The sequence below is a fragment of the Barbatula barbatula genome (assembly GCF_947034865.1).
Source record: "Barbatula barbatula genome assembly, chromosome: 3".
NCBI lineage: Eukaryota > Metazoa > Chordata > Actinopteri > Cypriniformes > Nemacheilidae > Barbatula > Barbatula barbatula.
Genome location: NC_136764.1, coordinates 21500222 through 21521591, shown reverse-complemented (window position 1 = coordinate 21521591; position 21370 = coordinate 21500222). Strand labels below are relative to the sequence as shown.

The 21370-nt window shown below is 39.3% G+C and overlaps 2 protein-coding genes across 7 annotated transcripts in view; one reads left to right on the top strand and one right to left on the bottom strand.

Moving 5' to 3' along the window:
- The window catches only part of emilin2a (elastin microfibril interfacer 2a), a 12409-nt gene extending 9705 nt beyond the window's left edge, over window positions 1-2704 (top strand). Inside the window, exons 7-9 of the mRNA XM_079451494.1 lie at window positions 390-440; window positions 1512-1649; window positions 1873-2704. Of these exons, the coding sequence (XP_079307620.1) occupies window positions 390-440; window positions 1512-1649; window positions 1873-2201 (518 nt within the window). The 3' untranslated portion in view covers window positions 2202-2704. The remainder of the gene's footprint in view (window positions 1-389; window positions 441-1511; window positions 1650-1872) is intronic.
- lpin2 (lipin 2) lies at window positions 2653-21370 on the bottom strand. Of its 6 annotated transcripts, none has more exons than XM_079451497.1 (21): window positions 21113-21370; window positions 15603-15803; window positions 13224-13319; window positions 12831-13129; window positions 12478-12528; window positions 11828-11935; window positions 11379-11499; window positions 10711-11035; window positions 10013-10112; window positions 9674-9861; window positions 9504-9597; window positions 9214-9283; window positions 9007-9099; window positions 8231-8316; window positions 7734-7884; window positions 7045-7193; window positions 6024-6110; window positions 5741-5893; window positions 5541-5655; window positions 5097-5200; window positions 2653-4896 (listed from the first exon to the last, which is right to left on the bottom strand). In XM_079451497.1, the coding sequence occupies exons 2-21, from the start codon at window positions 15792-15794 to the stop codon at window positions 4749-4751; spliced, it is 2730 nt and encodes a 909-aa protein (XP_079307623.1). In that variant the 5' UTR covers window positions 15795-15803; window positions 21113-21370; the 3' UTR covers window positions 2653-4748. The 6 variants fall into 6 exon arrangements, with proteins under 6 accessions (XP_079307623.1, XP_079307621.1, XP_079307624.1 ...); XM_079451495.1 differs by lacking the exon at window positions 21113-21370 and adding an exon at window positions 18067-18269; XM_079451498.1 differs by lacking the exon at window positions 21113-21370 and adding an exon at window positions 17977-17995.

Here is a 21370-nt window from a genome sequence, read left to right as displayed (position 1 = left end):
CGAATTGCAACCAACTCCACCCCTCCTCCTCCCTTTGAAAGCACTACGGTGGCTGACACAGAACTAAAATGGTGTCATGTTTTCGCTTTGCTGAAAAAGAATATGTATTTTGTGCTCTGTTGAGCAGTTTGTCCGCTAAGGGCTACTGTGGAAACAACATGGTGAATTCCATGCAAGGGGACCCGCGTGTATGTAGATAGAAATAGCTCACTTTATAAACCTCTGAAGCCATAGTTATATATATTGTATTGCATTTCTGTCAATAGATCCATAAAGAAATTACGCACTGGACCTTTAAAGGATTTCATCTATTTCTTAAAACACAAATAAACATGTTGCTGTATTTTTGTTATAACTAACTGATTTAAAACCCTTTATTCTTACAATAGCTGCTCATATTCCATGGAATACTGCACATCACATGCCCATTGCAACTCCAGGTAACTATTTAGCATATAGTAAAATATAGTTTTCACATTACATTCTACAAAAACAACGGTAAGACGTTACTTAAAGCCTTTAGGTAGAATGCATTATTAAGGGTTATTAAATGGTGCGATGCATTACAATTGTTGCAATACATCATATCACTGTGGTTCATCACTGTGGTGGCTAGTGTGTAGAAAAATATTTCGAAAAAAATATGCAAAAGATACCTTTTTTTCGTCTGGACACAATGTTGACCTTTTATTGCTTGATGTTGCTTCTGTGTAACAAATACAATTTCCAGTATAACACCTTTAACAATTGTGAATTGTGCGAGCAGCTTTACAGAAAATACCTATTTGCACAGACAGCAGAGATGTAGGGAAAAGGACATGTTGGAGTCTTACGCAAAGCATGCTGGGAAATATAGATCCTAGTTGTAACAATTATATGTTTACACAACACAAATAATGTATGTAGTGCCAACATGAATGGATTAAGTTAACTGAACATGACCAATTCATGTCGTGATAAAATTGTAACAAAATGATGTTGATTTAACTTGATTTCCTTTTTCAGTGCAATATCAGATTTTGTCAACGTTAATATTATTTCAAAAATAATTCACAATAATGATATTATCACAGTGTTTATTTAAATAGTTTTTAAATAAAATAAAGGAATTGTTATGAAATTATAGTAGAGATCATTTTATATTTCTGTAATTTTAGTTAAAGTCTGTTAGGCAGTAAAAAGATTAGCCACATGTTTGAATAAATTAAAATCTGCCTTTTATTAATTTTCTTTCCTTTGTCACACAGTGTTGCCTCTAGGCAATGTACTTAAAATGACTCGCACACTGACACAATTTGTTTTTGATTTTAGTAATGAGATCCATTTTATTCAAAAGTGCTTCAAACACTTGTTGACGTTTCTTAGTGCCTGCAATAGGGGCTTAAGATCAGTGCATTGTACCATCTAGACTTATTCACCCAGCTCAAGATACAAATCGTGTACCTGATACACTGTAATGAAACGTTTCTTAAACTCTTCAACTTACGCATATACCTCTTTTTTTACAACAGTGTCACAGCAGAACTCCTTCATGGACCCCTTTTCGTTCTCAGCTGGCCTCGCAAGACAGACTTTCTCTGGAGACTTTGGCATCATTCGCTTTGATAGGGTGCTAGTCAATGATGGAGGACATTATAATCCTAACACAGGTATACTGATATGTTGAACTACAATAGTCTACATCAGTGGTTATTATGACACAAAGCTGTTATAGAGCATTTTTATCATGACCAATTTTGTCATCAATGGTGCATCAATGATCTCACGAAGGGTCACCCCAGGGTCCAAGGCACTATCCTGCACCAATAAGAGATACAGTATGTGCTTAGACGGACTTGAATTTAACACCCCTTGTTCTCTTCCCCTGTGTAGGGATCTTCTCAGTGCCCACCGATGGTCGTTATCTGGTCACTGCAGTTCTTACAGCTCCACGGGGCGAGCATGCAGAAGCCGCGCTCTCGGTGTCCAATCGCAGCGTGCAGAAGCTAGACACAGCGGGTTACTGGAGTGGCCACCCGCGGCAGACCCGAGATCAGTGCATGTGTGGCGGGTCGGCTTCCTTTAGTCTTATCCTTCCACTCAGGCAAGGGGACACAGTGGCTTTGGTCCGCACCGCTGGAAAACTGGCCATTTCGGAATCTAGAGAGATCCTCTCCACCTTCAGCGCTATATTCCTGTATGCCCCCCAGGCCAGGAGATAACCCATAAATCACTACTCCTTTATATGAGAGTTTGGCTTCGGTTATTTATCAGAAACGCAGGACTGAGACAATTGTTTGCAATTTGGCAATGAGTATTTTAACGGAGTAATGTTTAAAAAATGTGTTGAAATACCAACCCAGCCAGGCAACTACTGTAAATGTACCAAAAAATGGAGCATACTACTTTTAGATTGAAGTATATTGCAATAATCTATATAGTTTATTTTCAAATTGTGAATTTACCAAACATTTATAAATGTAACAGCAGGTATATTTTTACCCCAATAAATTAACAAATGCTTTTTATCTTCCTAAAAAAGCTCATCTCACACATAAGATAAAGCTCACGTGGTGTCAGTGTGAATGAAACGTTTTGCTACTTAGCATGAAGCACTTGTTTGCTGTTACTCACAGGGTGTTGAATGAGTTTTCCTCACTCGCTTGCACAGACGTAATACTCAGATAATTCTGTTAAAGATTGGTCAGTTAAAAACCTACAAACTAACTTTGTGATATTCAGCAGTACCTTCATATCCAAGTAATGTGTGATTGAAAGGCTGTAAAACCTTTTGTCCCCACACACTGAGCTTTTGTTCAACCGGTAAAGTTACTAACAGTAAAAGGGCCATGAAGTTCAACGCAACGTATTCATATAAGCGAGTTTTCTCTGTAAACACTCAACAGCACTTTAGTAAATACATCTTTAATAGATTCATAAACATTGTCCAAACCATACAATTATACACTTAAAGGAACTTATGCTGTCCAAATGCAATGTGAAGATACACATCAAAATCAAGAAAGCAGCTAGAAATAAAAGCAAGTAAAACAAAAGACAAAAATCAAGAGAAATAATGAAAACATTCAGCACTTATAACAGCAGTTTCTAAAGCAATTTTTTTCATTCATCTTAAATCCATAAGTGTGTTCATCCCACACAAGAGGTATTACTTTCATAGAAAGAATGGGATTTCTTTGTTAACAGTTAACATATTTCACTTGCAAACATTACAACTTTAGACAAGAAGAGCAACACACACACACACACATTTATTAAATTACAACAGTCAATTTTACCATGTAATGGCCAAATATCTCCCTAAATAATTGTTTTACTTAAATGAATAGACAAGAAATCATTTCACTGTGCTCTAAGTTTGTACATCTACGGTTCATTTCAGCACACGGTGCTCTAAAACATCTACCCTTTAGAGATCTTAAAGGAACCCGACAAATGATTAAGAAAGATGTCTTTAAAACATTACAGTTAGTTGAGGGCCAAGACCCCAGCTACCGAATAAAGAGCTTATTACTTCAGTCAATTCTAACACTCCCTTCCTTCACTTGCTCATCAACTTCAAGATTTTGTAATAAAAAAATAACTCACGAGTGCATGAATAGTGAAAATGTACAATGGCAAGACCCCTTTAAACTGGTTACAGTATCGGAACGCATCAATACGTAAAACATGAACTCTGTCGTATTCATTTATCAAACGAAGCATGCAAAGGCCTGATTATTAGAAAAAAAGAAAGGCCTTTTAAAAGTCAACAACGTTTTGAAACCACTACAAACTACATTAAGGTATAACACCATACCTTCAAAATGAAAGCAAATACTGTATATTCTACACACTTCATAACTTAATACAGATATCTTGCTGAGGTTGACTAAGGATCTAAAACTGATCAAATATTTGCATTGTGCACAATATTTCCTTCCAATCACGAGTCAAGTGCAAAATGTGTTGTTTTTCCTCTCTTGGCTGCAGCTGAAAGTGCGATCGGTAAGGCGTTTTGCAGCAGCCAGACGATGAAAATGTCAACGGCAGAGAAACAATACCAGAAACCCCAATTACGACGGATCGCTCTGTGTTACTTTCCTAGGACTCTAGTCAGTCTAAGTGGAGTAATGTAAATGATGAGCGGTGTCTTCTGGCCCCGGCTCATTCGAAGCATACTTCCCAGTGTCAGAGATTCTGAGCTCATTTCCCACCATCTGGCAATGCATATTCAAACTGGCATAACTTCACCACATCTTACAGGCAGTGCGTGTAGTTCAGTCTAACTAATACCTATCTATATAAATAATAAATGCATAACATACAGCATTATGCCAGCTTTATCCTCACAAGTACCCCTACAAGTGCTCATCTGTCATAGTCATTTGGCTAGCTTAGAGGCCATTGGTCATTCTAGATAATACTAACTAATAATGTAAACATTAACCCATCAGCAATAGATTCCTTCAGAGCTGAAGCAGCCCAATCATAGCAGCTAAATCAAAATGATACCAAATATTACATTTTCTTAATGGTCTCAGACAGAGCAGCACCAAGTACATTTGTTGTTTGTTTGAGGAAGCTCAACCTAGATTCCATATATGTTGAATTTGAACTATTTTGGTGTTCACACTTGTGGAAAACACCTTTAGAGGTGCTTTTGTGCAGTTCATGCGTCTCATCTAGAGTATCGGTTAAGTGGTGCTGATGACAGATTGTTAACGTGTTTTAGATTTAGCAACTGAAAATGGGCCTCCGGGGACGGTCTATAAAATCAGGTCCTCGGGACGGATTTCAGCGATGGGCTGACGCCAGAAACAGAAGGTACTGAATTCTGGGAAATTGAAAGCAGAGCTTTGTTCTTTACTCAGCAAGGGAAAGACGTGATCCACCAGCTCACTCAATCTACTGTACCTGCACACAAACAAACACACAAAGAGCGTAAACCAGCTAATCTAAAACAGACATGGGCCTCCAAAGACATCCTCAAAATAACTCGAAAGACCACCTTGAACAAACTGAGCATGAGCTCTTCATAAAATTAATTCGGATCAGCATAATCTTTAACTGATGCTGATTTCAAAGCTCTTTTATGTAGCACTGAAAGTACTTACGAGGACTTGTTGCCCTTGGTTTGTTCCTGTATCAGCTCTCCTTTGGGGTTGACTGTAAAGATCCGGCAGAGTGGCACTCCGACCTCTTTATAGGCAAAGACGTCCTGAAAGATAGAGTCAGACGATCCAAGCATCAGCCATGAACGATCGCAGCTGTTTTTAATGTGAAAATGGACATTTCTGTTCATTGACAACTGATTTGTTATGCAGCATGTTTTTAGGCTTGCATAAACACTCCACCCAAACATCATAATTTATTCAGCTGGGAATGATCAGCGGGAATGCAGCTGGTCATACAGTCCGAGACCCAGGACGTATCCTGAGGGGACAGCGCTTCTAAGGTGACATCATCGCCTCAAACAACACTGTTCTTTCGCCTGCCCGCTGACGTCAGCATGCGTTGACGCTCACTAGGAAAAGTAATTTTACTGCGGTCAAACTCACATTGGTTCGGTTTCCAAATGCGGCATAAAAGGGATGTTTGTTGGGAGAGAAAAGGTTCTTGATGTCAGTAAGACATTCGATTTTGAAGATTTCTGGCTTCTTCTCGATCACCTCCCTTAAAGGAAAAAAAGACACAGAGTAAATGAAAAACAAAATGCATACTAATTCTGATCACTAAAAGTATTTTGTTTTCATGATACCTGTGAAATGCAGAGAAGAGGCTGCTGGGAGAGAGCATGAGGGGTCCACGGGGCAGGATGATACCGCCGTCATTTACCCACTGCAGATATCCTCGTGTCATGTCTGCCATGCCAATTGCCCTGGCTGAGCAGTACAGGAACTTATATCCATTTCTGGAAAACACAAAATGTTTCATCTCAGTTTTTCCGGTCAGAACATGTCATAAAACTGTTTCTTGTTTGTGCCTCACTAGTGGAGAACAAATCAAACATTTAAGAACAAAGTTCAAGCATTGAAACTCACTCAGCCACTGAGTGGTACAGTTTTGCAATGCCCTGATGCGTCCAGTCCTTCCCAAACTGAGGCAAAATCTGTCCAAAAACATCAGATCTGCAAACACACAGACATCGGGTTTAACATGACATGTACCATCACAAACAGAGACAAACAGCAAAATCTCCCAGCGCATATTTGTTCTGCTCAGAAGGAAGTCTGACCGGATTCCTAAATATAGCTTCTGACATCTGTTTTATTCGCCGAATTAATAGACTTGTGAAGGAGAGAGATTTTTCCTCAGCTTGGGCAAAACTCAGTGTCGTCTACTAATGAGGATCTTCTCCCCGCTTTAGCGTTTTATCTCAGACTCGGTCTGAGTGGCATTAAGAGAAAGCAAGATTTAAATTGGCTCATTATGGTGACATCCTCCTAGTCCAACCCTGGTCTGGGCGCACCACAGTCAGCCGCTCTGCTTCACAGCCTCGGCGAGATGTGTCAGGCAAGCAGGTCAGAAAAATAATAAGCGGCAGTCAATCTGTCTGTTTGATGTTGCCGCCCACGAGCCACTGAGGGCACGAGTCTGGAGGCGGAGAGCATTCGTTTGCATAGGCACGTTGATATTACAGCCGGCTTTGCAGTAATTAAAAACCATAGAAGACGGAGCGGTGTCGTGCAAGCCCTAGAGCTGTGAACTCGATCAAACGGCCGGTGGTCGGACGGTGTCCGTTAAATCACGCGTTGTCTTTGTTCAGAGCATTAGTGGAGAGGGCAGCCATGCGAGATCATTATTAGTGGTTCATTATTTGCCCACATACTCAAAGTGCTTGTTTTGATACAGCCAGCTCTGCCTTCTTCTAAAATAGCCTTTTTTGTGGTTTTGGCAATAAAACCAGGCAGATTTTGAGAAACATTTATGGGCACCATAAATGTTTCTTTCTTAACGCTTGCTACAAAAACAAACTAATTACAAAGAACAATTAAGCTGAGCCCTAACACATATACAACACGGCGAATGTTTTTCATTGATAAAACATAATGAAATACATACTTTGTGATGGTTCCATCGATGTCTGAGATGATGACTTTATCATTCCAATTCCAAAGGTAGATGGTGCCTTCGCAGCGGCACGTGCCCTGGTACTGTGTTGTGATGCTGAACGTGACATCATTGGGTCCTTCCTTTAATTTTAGACTCGCCTGTGGGTAAATTACCTTCATTATTCACGGATCAACTCATTTGTTTATCTTCGCTTTTCCAGCCTAGATTAGACTAAAAACATGGCAAGCGCGACTCAGCAAATGTTCCCCAAGCCCGCTTCTTCTGTCAGTATATACACTACTGCTATTCATTTATCAAAGACTGAAACTATTTTCACCTCAGCCAATTCTTTTGACAAAATTCAATCTGTAAAACTGTACTACATGGTCTTCATTTATACATCACATCATTCATTTATTAACGGCTTGCATGTACAAAACTGTCTCTGAAGCTGCAGACAGGGGGAGCTCTAGTGCAGAGCAACGATACAAACCCTTTCAGAATGAGTCACCGAGTTGACTTTTACATAATATCTCAAGAGGAAGATTCAGGGACGGCTTTTAACAATAGATTTGAACCAAGCCACAGTTTTCCACCACAGGAAACACAAGATCTGAATGTCTAAACCAGATGTGAGTGCTTGGCTCATACAGAAAGTGTAGCACTTCTAGCCTAAACAGGTTTACAAAAAGACTCACAATCTGGTCAGAGGAGAGGCGCAGGGACTTGCGGTAAGCGTGAGTTGAGGTGTGGCCGTGGGGCTCACACTGGACCTTACGCTCCATGGATAATGCGGCTGCGCTCACCTCCTTCCCCTCCTCATCGCTGGACGAATCCCTGGTGTCCGCTCTGTGCAAACAGGGAACAGGTGAACTAAATTTGCAACAGTGTCCACGATCCTAATTTAGACTACAAGAATACCGCAGAGATTGATACTCGAAATAAGCTGGGTTGTCCTGATTCACTTCCACTACATTGAGGTGGAAAATCTGTAGCTAGTAATCCGAGAAAGGGCCAAGGGTAAAACTGATACCTCTATCTTTTACTCATTTTTTTACAGCCTGGCACAATGATACAGCTAGTTGTGTGTTCCAATCTATAACCTTTGGTTGCATTTTATGAGTTATTCAAAAACTGGTTGTCTTTAATATCTGCATGTATTCCACGAAAATGACGTTGTGGGGGACAGACTCACTTGCGGGCATGGCTTTCCAAGGACAAAGACGAGCTGCGTTCCTCCAGTTGGGACTGTTTTATTTCCAATTTTCCAGTGCTTTCCGACTGTATAACATATCACATAAAACATATCAATACACAAATAAATCGAACAAAAAAAACCATGAACACACTGATGAAAAAAAATATATATTTTAAATACAGTGAGAGTGGGATTGGAATAAAAACTAAATGCCGAAAACATAAATGTAAATCTAGAAATAATATACAGTGTTTGTGTGTATACATGTAGGTATTGTTGTTCAGAGCTTCTATGAACCGTAACTCTCACGATGTTGTGATATCATGACCCCTAGCGATTCAGGTTAAAGAGATTAATTGAGGAGCGGTTATGAGCTGCCTGGTCTATTTCCACAAACAGGCTGTAAAATTCCACACTGCGGTGTCATGCTAATTTCAGAAACACTGTATGAGGGCAGCGAATGAGTCTGATGTAGACTGAATGACTGGAAAAGCTCTGGTCTAGAAGAAGGCAACTGCTTTATATCCTCTATACAACACAGATGTGCCCTCATCCTTTCGTTCATTATGTGAAAGTTGATTCCCGGCCCACAGGGTCTGAACACAAGTGGCGTAAAAGTCCAATAACTGCTTAAAGCTCTTCATTGACCTGTAATCAATGACTAGGAACGAAACCTTTATATTCAAACAAAGTTGTTTTTTGCTCTTTTAATTTACAGAACGCTCTGCAAACGCTTGCTCAACTAATCTGCTCTATTGATATTGCTGTCTTACCTGTTTATTAGTGCTGTCTGCTCTTTTCCTCCAGAACCACCAGCGGCCAGATTTCTTTGGCATCCTCTCTTTTACCCATGCTTCCTCTGTAGCCTGAATAGATCATTGACAATAGCTGCAATACCCACTCAGCCGACACAATAACTACAAAACAAACTTCAGAGACCTATCAAAGTAATAAATTATCCTATTAGTAAGAGCACATACCTTGGGTAGATTCTTCTGAAATGCCTGCAAACTTAAGATCAAAGGGGAAGCCAGTGTCCAATTGTAATACCTAAAACAAGAACAAAAGTTGCGAGGTTTTTTTCGGGTCTGTTCCAAAACCTAGTGACCTGTCATATCCGCTGTTTATTTAAGCAGCATCCTTATATTCACAGAATACTCAACGTAGGAAGCAAATCCACCTACTTGCAGCCTACTCTCTGGAAGTTGGAAATCCACATAGGCAGCTCACTAGAGTTTACACAGATCACTTGTTTGAAATTCAAACCCACCTGTTTCCTATTTTTACAACCAGATTGGGATTGTCTATGATAGCTGGATTCTCAGCAAACTCATGATACGTGATGATGTGCTCCATAAATCTTTCTAGAAACAAGCAGAAACTATGTAAACGAATAGAGCAGAATTAGTGATTTAACACTTACATTAGATGTCAAGTTACCTTTGGAAATCTCTCCGTTCTCACCGAGTCCTCCACACAGAGACAGAGTGACATCAGGGAGATCACTGGCAGAATCAGACAGGCATTCTGTGCCACTGTCAGCCGCAGCGCTGCCGACAGACTGCGGCGACTGGGAGCCTGAGTGCATCTCAGAATCCATCCAGTGCTTGGAGCTGGGGTCAGAATCACTACAAACACACACACAAACAAACATTCAGCATTCATCCCATGTAAGTCATAATGCCGAAAAGGTAATGCGAGACACCGGATGTGTTATGAACTGCTCTGACATTATGTAATCTCAACCGCATGTAGGTCAGATGTATGACTCTGTTATACCTTTTAGGAAAATAGCGAGCAGCAACATCGGGCTCCAGCACATTCAAGTCATCCAGGTAGATGTCCTCAGGGCCCTGGTGCTGACTCCTTTTTGGGACGCCTGAACAACAAATTCACAGTCAGCGCTTTAGTTTAAAACAATAATCTTACCAGAGCAGAAAGCTGTAACTTGCTTTGCAAAACTTTTAAGTCTTCAAAAAATACAGATAAACTCATATCTAACCCGGCACATTCTGCATTAATGTGCCAAGTTGATGTGTTGTTTGGCAAACCACACCAGCCTGAACACACCGGGATAATGTGCTTTAAGAACTGTTTATTCCGAGTATAAATAATAAATGTAAGTGAATTTACAGAGCATGTGTGTCTTTTATCGTAACATTATTTCCACTGCTTTATAAAAACAATAAGCCACTGGAGTCTTTTTTGATTTTACCATTTTACTTATTGCTTTAGTAACTAGCTCTCAGTGTGCTACAACTGAGCCAACATTATCATGACGGCTGCAATGTTTTAGAGTTTATCTAGGATGCAACAACATCAGGCTTGTTCAACATGAAACAGCTGAAACTTTATCTCTTCTTTTTTTTATCTCTTTCTCTTTTGTCAGATCAAGATAACGTCACTGACAAGCCAATCCGATCAACTGCGGCCAGAATATCCTAGGAGGTATCGGACGAAAACATGAACAGGCTCACCTTTTTTCTTGGAGGGCGAGTCAGTCTTGGGAGCAGCATCTCCCACCTCTCCACCTATAGGAACAGCACAGATGGCAGGAGGGCTGTCTGAAGGAGTGGAGGTCATCACTGCACTGGGCACCGTCTCCAACTCTGACTCTGTGGGAGTTTTGGGAGTCACAGGGGTGCGGGGTTCAGGTTTAACTATGGTACAGTCAGAAGCCCCTGAGGCTGGTCCTCTGTCATCTGTCTCCATGGCCTCTGAGCTCAGGATGACTCTGAAGTGAGTGTTCTCTGAAGGCGTTATGGTCACGGTCTTCGGCAGCTCTATCTTTTTCTTAGAAACCTGGTAATTTTGAGAGTATAATCATGACCTTACTTAGACACTTAAACTTAAATGTATAATGGATTAATTTTGGGCATAGTTATAGGGCAATTTAAAAACATATGTAGAATTTTTCTATGCTGATTTTAAGCTACTTTAGTACTATGATAAATTGAAAGGAAAGCATGTAGAAAATGTAGAACCATACAAACAATAAATTACGATTATATAGGAAATCAATTAAATTGTATTATTGTATATATACATATATATAGATTACCCAATGCATATGGACTTCTATATTACTCATTTGAATAAAAAAAGGAAATAAACTTCAAAATGAACTGCAAAAAAAGCCATTTACCCTGGTAGATTCTGGAAACTCTCCCCATGTCCACTGCATGTGTGACTCCATTTTAAGCAGACTCTCTGAGGGCCGAACCACTAGCTCAGAGTCACTCTTGGGAGAAAAGCCCATGACATGACTGCACAACAAAAACCCACCAATTTAGATATACAGATTGACAAAAACTGAAAAATGGTAATGTCTTACAGCAGACGTCTCACAGAAGTCTTCTCATCAAACATATGCAAGTATGTACAGTGCAAGTACAATGTAAATTGTTTCAAGCTAAATCAAATGAGCTTTATAACTCAAGTAAACTCAACTATATTTACCTGACTTTAATAATCTTACTTGATTTTTTTAAAAGTCAGATCAATATAAGTTAAGTTTAATTTGACTCAAAGCTCATTTTATTTACTATTTAACTTAAGTTTTTAAGTAATTCTTTACAGTGTAGTGGTACAAACCTATATGAAGGAGACCAGTCACCATCAGAAAAAGGGTAGTTGTCCAAAGAATGACAGACTGTTGGTAACTTGGGATCAATGTCGCGGACTGTACTGATTGAGGGTGATCTGAAAAAAATGGGTCACACTTTAGATTAGGGCCAATTTCTCACCATTAACTAACTATTAACTATGACTTTTGCCTCATTAAACTCCTAATTACAGCGTATAAGATTTAAGGGATGTAGTATCGGTCATGCAGAATAAGGCATTCATATGTGCTTTATATGTACTAATATACAGCGGGGGAAATCATTATTTGACCCCCGCTGCTTTTGTAATTTTGCCTGTTTACAATGAAATTTTTATGGTAGGTTTATTTTAACTGATTAAAACGTAATATCATCCAAAGAAATCAGGGAAGATAATGTTATGAATGTATTTGCATTTCAGTCGGTGAAATAAGTATTTGATCCCCTACCAACCAGCAGTTTAGTGCCTATATGGACCACAGATTATTCCTTCACTTTAAGAAAGTACTCCTAAATCAGCTTGTTATGCATATAAAAGATGCATGCCAACAGAATCTGTATCTTCCATTTCAACCACCATGGTCAAGACCAAATAGGTTTTAAAGGATGTCAGGGACAAGATTGTAGACCTGCACAAACCTTGAATTGGCTACAGACAGAAGCTTGGTGAGACGGAGACAACTGTTGGTGCTGGGGAACAAATGATTATTTCCCTCACTGTACAACCATTATGCATGTTCATAAGCAAGTATTTAACAATTAATATGTGTAACTTGAACAAAAGTATTTTTTGTTGCTCTTTATATTAAGTTCAAAATCATATTTCAGGAAAGTCTCATATTTCAGGAAAGCTGTAGACGGACCAAACGGCAAATGAATGTACTGTATAGATTGCAGAGTATAGACTATAGAATAAAGCAACTCTGCAATATAGTCGGTTCACGTCGTCTAAACCATCAGTTTGATTTCTGATTTGTATATCTGTTAGTTACCTGGTGTTTGCTTCCTCATCAGAACTCAGGTCCATCTCAAAGATGTCGTCTGTCGACGCAGTGGAGCTGATGGCAACAGGAGGGGTCAGCTCCTCACGCCGTGGATCGCCTTTGTGCTTCTTCCTTCGCCTCTTCTTCTTTTTAGCAGCCCCTGTGCTGGAAACAGAGGGCTCTGGAGGATCCTCAGGGTCCAGTGGGTCGTCATCCAGGTTCTGACTTTGCCTGTGATCACCTCCGATCCAAAACAGGTGAGCATCAGTTGGAATGGGTGAGGTGACCAGATGAGCTGGAACAATCTCCTACAAAAAAAAAACTGGGTCAACACTTTTAATTTTTCAAAACAAAAAGCCACTTTAGGTTTTGGCTATGCTTGTTACTGTAATGGACGCTTACATTCTTCTCCTCTGTTTCCTGCACAAAGAAGGCTTCTCCATTATCTCCAAGCTTCATGTGAAGATCCACAGGCTCCCCATTGATCTCTATGTCAATCTAGAGGAATTGCAGAGGATTCATTTGTAACACCGGTTTATTTCAAAAAGCCTCACATTCATACTTTCATAAGTTACACTTCAACTCATGAAGCGAGAGACTCGTGCCATTTATAAATATCTGACACCTTTCTAAATCAGATGTCTTGACCTTTGGAATGTGCCTTTTTATATTTATTAAAAACATTTCTCGCATTCGCATGGTATTTGTTTCAGGCGCCCTTAAAAAGCCAATGTCAGTTGACATTTACCCTGCGATTCCCATCTGAACTTGTAACTTTTCACCCCGCTCATCCAAACTCAGACAAACAGTGGGTTTGTCCACGCATGCACTTTGAATCATTCGCTCGCAGAGACACAATACCCGTGCACAGGGATCCAGACACCAAACACAATCAATGAATTTGTGCTGCAGTCCTGCAGTCAGCTGACCTGCAATAAGGATCACATCACAAATCTGATACAGCGGCGCTACACGGCCCAGCAGAAAGGCCACCTTACCTTGAGCTTAGTTTGCAATGACATCCACAGAAACATTATCCTTCAGTTAAAAGTCCAGGGGAGTATTGATTTGGATCCCTTTTCAGTTTTCTCAGTTTTTCTGTGGGCTCATCTCACAGCAGATTTGTTTTTGTCTATTGGGGACCTCCGAGCCTCAGTTTCAGGGTGATTCATGTGTGCAGAGTAATGGGGCAGAATTTTAATGTCTGTATAAATCATTGCCCTCAAATAAATCTTAAACAGAGCAACAAGATCCAGATCTCATTCAAGACACACGAGACAAGAAATGAATGCTGTCGTGATTTTTGAGTGGCTTTTGTATATACAACCTCATTTGTTCATTACCACATTTCATCATGGTAAGAGGTCAATGGTCTCTTATCTGCGCTGTGGGGTGCTGGGGTACACCACATTATTACATTATTTTATCTGTGGATAGAAACTGCAGCAGGATTAAAATGGCAGACCTGGGCTTGAAATACTTTTAGAAACATTACAGATGTGATTCTATGACCATCTTCCAATCGTAGAAGTAACCTTGACAAAACCTCTCTCTCTCCCTCCATTTCAGAGAAACCTGTTGCCATAGCAACCACTTCTTTCCCTTTTTGAAATCTCTTCACACATCCTGTAGCTGGTGAGAACTGCTCCATCCCCCATTCTGTGTTGTTTTTCATGCACAGTTGGTAAATGTTTTATGCAAAACACAACACATGCTGTTTCTGTACTGTAGGTGGTTAAAAACAGCAGATAGCTATCAATATGACTAGAATGCATTCAAATGTGTAAATAATTGTACAATCTTGTATTAAAACAAATGAGCGTCTGCCCATTTTCTCAGCAACAGCTACAGAAACCACATTTCACTCTGTTTAAATAAGATGAACAAAACACGGTCATAGCCCTCCCACCACTGCAGTAATAAATAAATTATGCTTTTCCTGTCCTTTCAGACGGATGTAAGCATTTACTCGGCCTGTTCTGTCAAACAAAAGCTACAACACAAAACATAAAAAACTTGATCTGTTTACATGCAGCAGACTCTCTACCCCCCGCTGGGATACTGTGTCACAAACAGCGTGGCAAACATGCCAGTACAGAGATGTGTTTTGCCGGAGCCAACGTGGAACATCTGGAAAGACACTGGCCGGCATGCACACTGTTAAGTGAGTGTACTTTGAAATGAACCAAGACCTCATTTTACCTTTATACATCTGATGGATGCTTTTACACAAAGAGAAACTTTCCAAACATTCCAAAGGCCAAGACATCTGATTTTAGAAAGGTGTCAGATATTTTATAAACTTTAGATAAAGGGTCGGAAAATCAACAGGAGATTAAAGCAGAGATTCTTTGAACAAATGAGTGTTTGTTCTTTCATCCAACAATTTCACTGCAGGACTATGGGCATTAATGCTGTCATGGATTTCAGAAAGTAAATATTGTCCATAGCTCAGACCAATATTGACAATAACTCCCATGTATTTAAAATGCATTATTTTGGCTTATTGAAAAGTTCTCAGGTTGTTTAATACATCTGCATTAACTCAAAAACTTTATTATAATAGCAGCTTAAGCATTTTTAAAGCAAATTTCTTTTTATAAATTGTGATATCCTTTATTTTTTTGACAATCCTGTTTTTGCGCTAAAATCAAAGTCAATAAAGATTCTTTGCAACAATGCAGATGAGGAAAAGCACTACTTTCCAAACCGACTTGCAAATAAGAGAGCATTTACAATTAGTCAATAAGCTAAATATTTTGCTTGCAGTTCTTCACTCACCACTTTCTCTTTGGAGCGTAGCACACCTAGTTTGCCAAAGCGGACGTGGAAAGGAGAGCACTGATAGGAGCCGTCCTTCTGGCGGACCACCACTACATCGATACAGCCTGAGAGGGTGGCCTGATTAATGCCCTTATACAGCTCCTTCATAGTCACCAGCACCTGGCCTGCCAGCTGCCCCACGTAATTCATGGTGTCAGTCTACACAAAGGAACAGAAAGTGAAACGTTACTATGACAAAAGTATTTCACCACAAGACATCTATAAACATTCAATAAAAAGTAATATCCCTTCTTGTAAAGTAAGAATTTAACTCATTGTAAAAGTGAAACTATAAGTTCTCTTTGGCCATGTGCCATTTAAAACCTGTTATCAGGGGACTTGCGGAAGAGCCCAGTGTTGTTTGCTTTTTGGTGGTCTGAATGTTTATCAAAACCACAGTTGAAAAGTGTGAGTAAGGGAGGGGGAAACATACAGCCATTCTGTTTTCGGACAAACTTTAAGTGTAAACGATCGATGCACATTTCTCTTGCATTGCTGGCTGTCTTCCTGTATCTGTTTCACGAGAATAAGAGCACAAACAAACGGTTCAACCTTTGTGCAAACAGCTGAGAGGACACGGGCTGGTATGTTATTATTGACAGGCATCCTAAACCTCTATTGTCAAGTGAATCTCTAATAGCAAAATTATTTTAATTTAAATCCGGGACATAACATTTAAAATTGTCAATAAATACAATCATTTCTTTCAAACAAAGATTCATGTTATGGATTTATTTGCATTCTGTTAAGTTTAAAAATGTTTATATAATATTGTTTCTATTCTAATCTCACAAGACTCTAGTTATGAAAACATGACATTCTCCAAGAAAACCCCCCCGGATATGGAGTCAAGGTCACAGTATAAATTAATCAAATTGCAGATTGTGTTACTAAAGTTCACAAAAAGTTATTTTGGGAATGTATTATTATTATGCTAATGACAATGAGTAAAATCTGATTTAACATCTCAAGCATAAGGAGTCATTTAAGTCTTTGTGAGGTCTAAGAAACAACATTCAAATTGGGAAGTTATTTTTAACATCAGATCAAGGAAACCTCAAGATGAACTTCTAACACATCTTGTGTATTCAAGTCTGGAAAAATCCTCTCTCGCCACAGGGGTCCAACAAGGACTTTAACAGCAATGGATAACCTACTTTTTTCTACTGTAGCTTAACAGTCACTGTTTACAGGAACTGAGAAGCATTCGCTGCCATTATTGTGTGAGGCTTGTGCACAGTTTCACAACATTTTCAAAGTTTATACTTAGAGAAAGAAAGGAGATGTACAGAACAGAAAATGTGCATTTAGGAGTAGCCTATAAATAACACGGGTACTTCTGTTTTTTGCAATAATTAACATCAGAGCATTGGACCATTGGACGACAAATCCATCTAAAACATCAGCAGATTCATGACAAAAATAGAAACTTAACTTTTTGTGCAGTTTTGGCAATGGCCATGTGGGGCAGAAATGTATTGAGTACACAGTAGTGCTGTAGTACTAGGGACCAGTCTTGTTGGTCTTGTCTCGGTCTCGATTGTCTTTGGTCTCGGTCTTAGATTTAGTTATCTCTCAGGATTTTATTTCAAGACCGGTCAAGACCACAACTGTGGAAATTACACAAAATTGCTGATACATGGTCCGATTTGTGTGTTAACATCATTCATGTGATTAGATGTAAAACTTCTGGCTTTAAAAGCATACATCACTTGTTCCGTATTTGCTTCTTCTGTTACTTTTGTTACTCTTCCTGCTGGTAAGAGAAGAATGGGGGATTGTCATAAAGAAATCTGTCAAGAAAATGAATACATACAAAGGCCCACAATATCTGAGGCCCACTTTTTATTTTATTTTATAACATCTGATGAGGCCCCTCAAAGTCTTGGTCTTGATTTGGTCTCAATCCCCTCTGGTCTCGACTAAAACACTGGTACACAGTGAGCACATGATCACATCTCTACTTGTCTAAATATTTGATTCTGAGAATACAGGCTTAACCTACCAAATAAAAACCAGAACAACAAATGTATGAGATCCATATTAGGGCTGCTCGATTATGACACAAATCATAATTGATGAACAATAAAATGTACCATTCTGTCACTTTTCCATTAATTGCACACTCCTTATCCATATACGAAATCAATAAAATACAGCAAAAAGATGTGTGATCACATCAGATTTATCAGCTTAATTTGAAAAAAAAAACATATATATATATATATATAATCCAATCTCCTAAATCAGTGTGCACAGAAGTGTCTTGAAATAAACTTAAATATAAGCCTAAAGTAAATATTTAAGAGATCAATCTGCTCTCATTACTTACCTTGGCACAGTTATTATTTTCATTACTAGTTAAATATTGTTTATGTCCAAATATCAAAGATCAAATGCCTCATCTGAATTCCTCACTCACCAAGGACCATGACGCCCTAAGGGATGATGAGGATTCATCTTGTTCACTATTGTCCTCCTCAGTGCAGCTGCCAGAGGGTTCTGGTTCTGCCTCAGGACTAACTCTTTTCATCACTGCTCACATAATGTCATTCATTACTCCCTTTTTTCCTCCGTCATCCTAAACTCATTCTGTGATGACCTACCTGGTCTGACTTAATGACATTATGCTATACAAGCATAAACTAATGTAACTCGTCTCACAACACAAGATATACTTGCATAACAGGGGTCGTATTTTCTTTTCTTTGAATCATGTCATTTCCAGGAAGGCCTAACAAATCAACCAATAAGGTAAAACAACATATTTTCTAGCCAATCAATTGAGAGTACCATGTCAGGGGTTCTGCTACGGATAAGAAATGTTTTCGGCAAGGGGCTGACTTCTGATAAGGGCCTTGAAAAGGGGGTTTTCTTTAACCCATCTGAGATGCTGTCTACACTTGTGCGTATCCATTTGAAAACTTAGTTTTCATTGTCCAAACTAGCATTTTTCAAGCGTTTCCCAAACGCTGCCCATCCATTTACTGTGCATGAGAAAAACCTAAGACACGTCAGCATGTGTCATTTCTGTCAGGCGTTTATTTACTTTCTGCCTTATTATCTCATGTAAATATGGAGCAAATGCACTGTTTTTTAAATATATCGACAACGAGGTAACTTGGATGTTGATGCAGGTGACAGAAGACTATAAAGCTCTAAATGCGAAAGTGAAACTTAAAGCGGAACCATTAATCACTCACACTCAAGTAGTTTAACATCTGCATGACCAAACCATTTGTCCCAAAATGCAAATGAAGGTAGTTTAGGAAGCTTACTGACTCCTCCTTAGATTGCAACAAACAATCTTCAAAGCATTGAAAGTGCGTAAAGACTTTTAAAATTGTCCATGCGACTCCGGTGGTTAAGTATAAAGAAACAATGCGACAAGGATACTTTTTGTGCGCAAACAAACAACTTTATTCAAAAAAAGTTAACGTAAAGCCCTGGATATGCAGAAACTGTGTGAGTTCCTGCCACTTTAAAAATTCTGTTTCCTAAAATAATGCTATCGAACAGCTGAATCAACTGCTTCACATGACGAAAAAGCCCCTCCGTTTTCCTCATCCACACTACAACGCGAAAACGACGTTTTCAAATGTTTCCACGTTTGAATGCGTTTTCGAAAAGCTATGTTTTCGTTGACAAAAACGCTGTTTCAGTGTGGACGAAAGGCCAAAATGGAGAGAAGAAGATTAGTGTGGACAACCTCTGAGCAATCACATGAGAAAACCATCCTCCCTGCTGATTCTGACAAACATTCATCATACTTTGGTTAATTATTAAACCTATACAATGTTAGCTATGTATCATAACATAAGAGAGCATGCATAATGGGAAATCAACCCAGTTCATGACACACAAAAATATGTTTTCGCACTCCTGTTTCTTTCAAAGTCATCTGCTTTGTTTAGATGACAAACAAGACCAAATTGTTCTGTGTTCCATGAACACCTGTAATTATAGTAGACATGTGTATTTGTCATGAACTTGTTCTCTACTCTGCTGTTTTTATGAAAATATCAGGTGTATCATGAATTCTTTGTTAATTGAAAAGACATCAGATAAAGTAGCAAGGGGTGTTTTCTTATTTCTGATCGCTCTGAAAATTGAGGTGCGCTATTATTGGCCAGTTGACCAGTGCGTAGTGCTTGGTCGAATACTGCAAGCGTGTGACGGAAATGTAACTCTTCTTACCCTATTTAGATAGAATGCATCTTTGGTTTCCGACACTTTAATTTTAGCGATGTGTCTAACGCAAGCATGGGTGTATAACAAACCTTAAAGTATCCGTGCCATATGACCCCTTTAAGCAATGCTTTGTACTTTGCTGGGTCAGGCGATGTGGGGTAAAAGTCTCTCACTTACATAACATGAAAAAATTATAGAGATTAGGTTCAAGTTCAGTTACAAAGAACAAACAAACTAGCGGAACTAGACGTATGCATTCCTTCAGCTGTGTTATAAAGAAATAGTAAATCATTGCGTTTAACATGTATCAGTTCAGTTCCTCAATTCATTAGTTACCCGTGTTTGTTTTGACATTTGGTAGTAAACTAAACATAATATAGCCGCGAGTTTCACTATCAGTCAGAAATACCATGAACGTATAAAGAAAAACAGCAAACTCATAACAAGAGACATTGCTGATACTCATATTACACAACCAAGGTAACATAAAATGGCTACGGATGGAAGTTAACATGCTGCCGTGCATGTGATGGCTTACAAAGTCTAGATGGTTAGAATCTAATGATTTCACTCAGTTTTAACCAAGTTCGGACAAGTTTGTGTACACCTGTCTTCATCAGCTCAAATCTCACAATAGATAATAGTCATGTAATTGCTTATTGCTTAAGGTGTGTCTTTTGAAGAACTTTGTCGGTTATCACCACAAAAACAGGTTATTTGGAAAAACAAACGAGGTGGCAAAAGTCTAAAGGTAGCTGAAGCTACTGACTCATTTTTTATAGCCAGCTTGTGGCAAATGCAAATGGCGTTTTTTTGTACTTAACGTATTGAATGCTCCTTTAATTCCTATCCAATAAATATCAAATCACGCAGCCAATTACATAACGTGCAAACAACTTTGCAATGCAAACAGTCTGGCCTGTATATTATGCAGTTAAGTTGCATTGTTTTGCATACCCACGTGAGCAGGACAAATGTCATTGTGTCATACTGCAACATCAGCCAACTCTAAATGTATAAGCCTTCCAAAATACTCATCTTATACCGCTTAACCGTGTTTGTTGAGACATAAACATTTGTATGTTGACGCAGAGGTTTAATGTCATGTACTGTGACAGCGGAAGCTAACTGGAAGCTGGTTAGCCTGACTAGCCCACCGGCTAAACTGCCATCTACATCTGTGACGTTACAGTGTCAAAAGACGACATGTTTCTGTCGTCAAAATACGCATACACGACTATACATCAAAGTAAATAAAGACTTTCGCTCGTGTTTACCTGTCAGCCGCCGCCGCTGCCGCTGTTTCTGTGAAACTGGACGTTTATCGCCGTCTGTTTGTCCGCTGCTCTATCGCGCCAACGTTGTTCATTCATTCGTGGTCGAACAGCCCCGTATGTGTGTTCTTCTCAGCGCCAACCGGACCCTTCCTGGCTCTTTCCAGTACCATAACAGTGGACCGGTTTTAGTGAAGACGGTCAGTCAGGCAGCTGCACGCACGGCTGCGGCGGTTGACGTGACGTGACGCGACGCGACGC

What these genes read in the sequence shown, in the direction of transcription:
- lpin2 (XM_079451495.1), bottom strand. Translation starts at nt 18,177, where the DNA reads ATGAAAAGAGTTAGTCCTGAGGCAGAACCAGAACCCTCTGGCAGCTGC. An exon ending in TTAGGGCGTCATGGTCCTTG is followed by an intron (nt 15,804 to 18,066) that starts GTGAGTGAGGAA and finishes TCCTTTGTGTAG; the next exon opens with ACTGACACCATGAATTACGT. An exon ending in ACCAAGGGCAACAAGTCCTC is followed by an intron (nt 4,897 to 5,096) that starts GTAAGTACTTTC and finishes GTTTGTGTGCAG; the next exon opens with GTACAGTAGATTGAGTGAGC.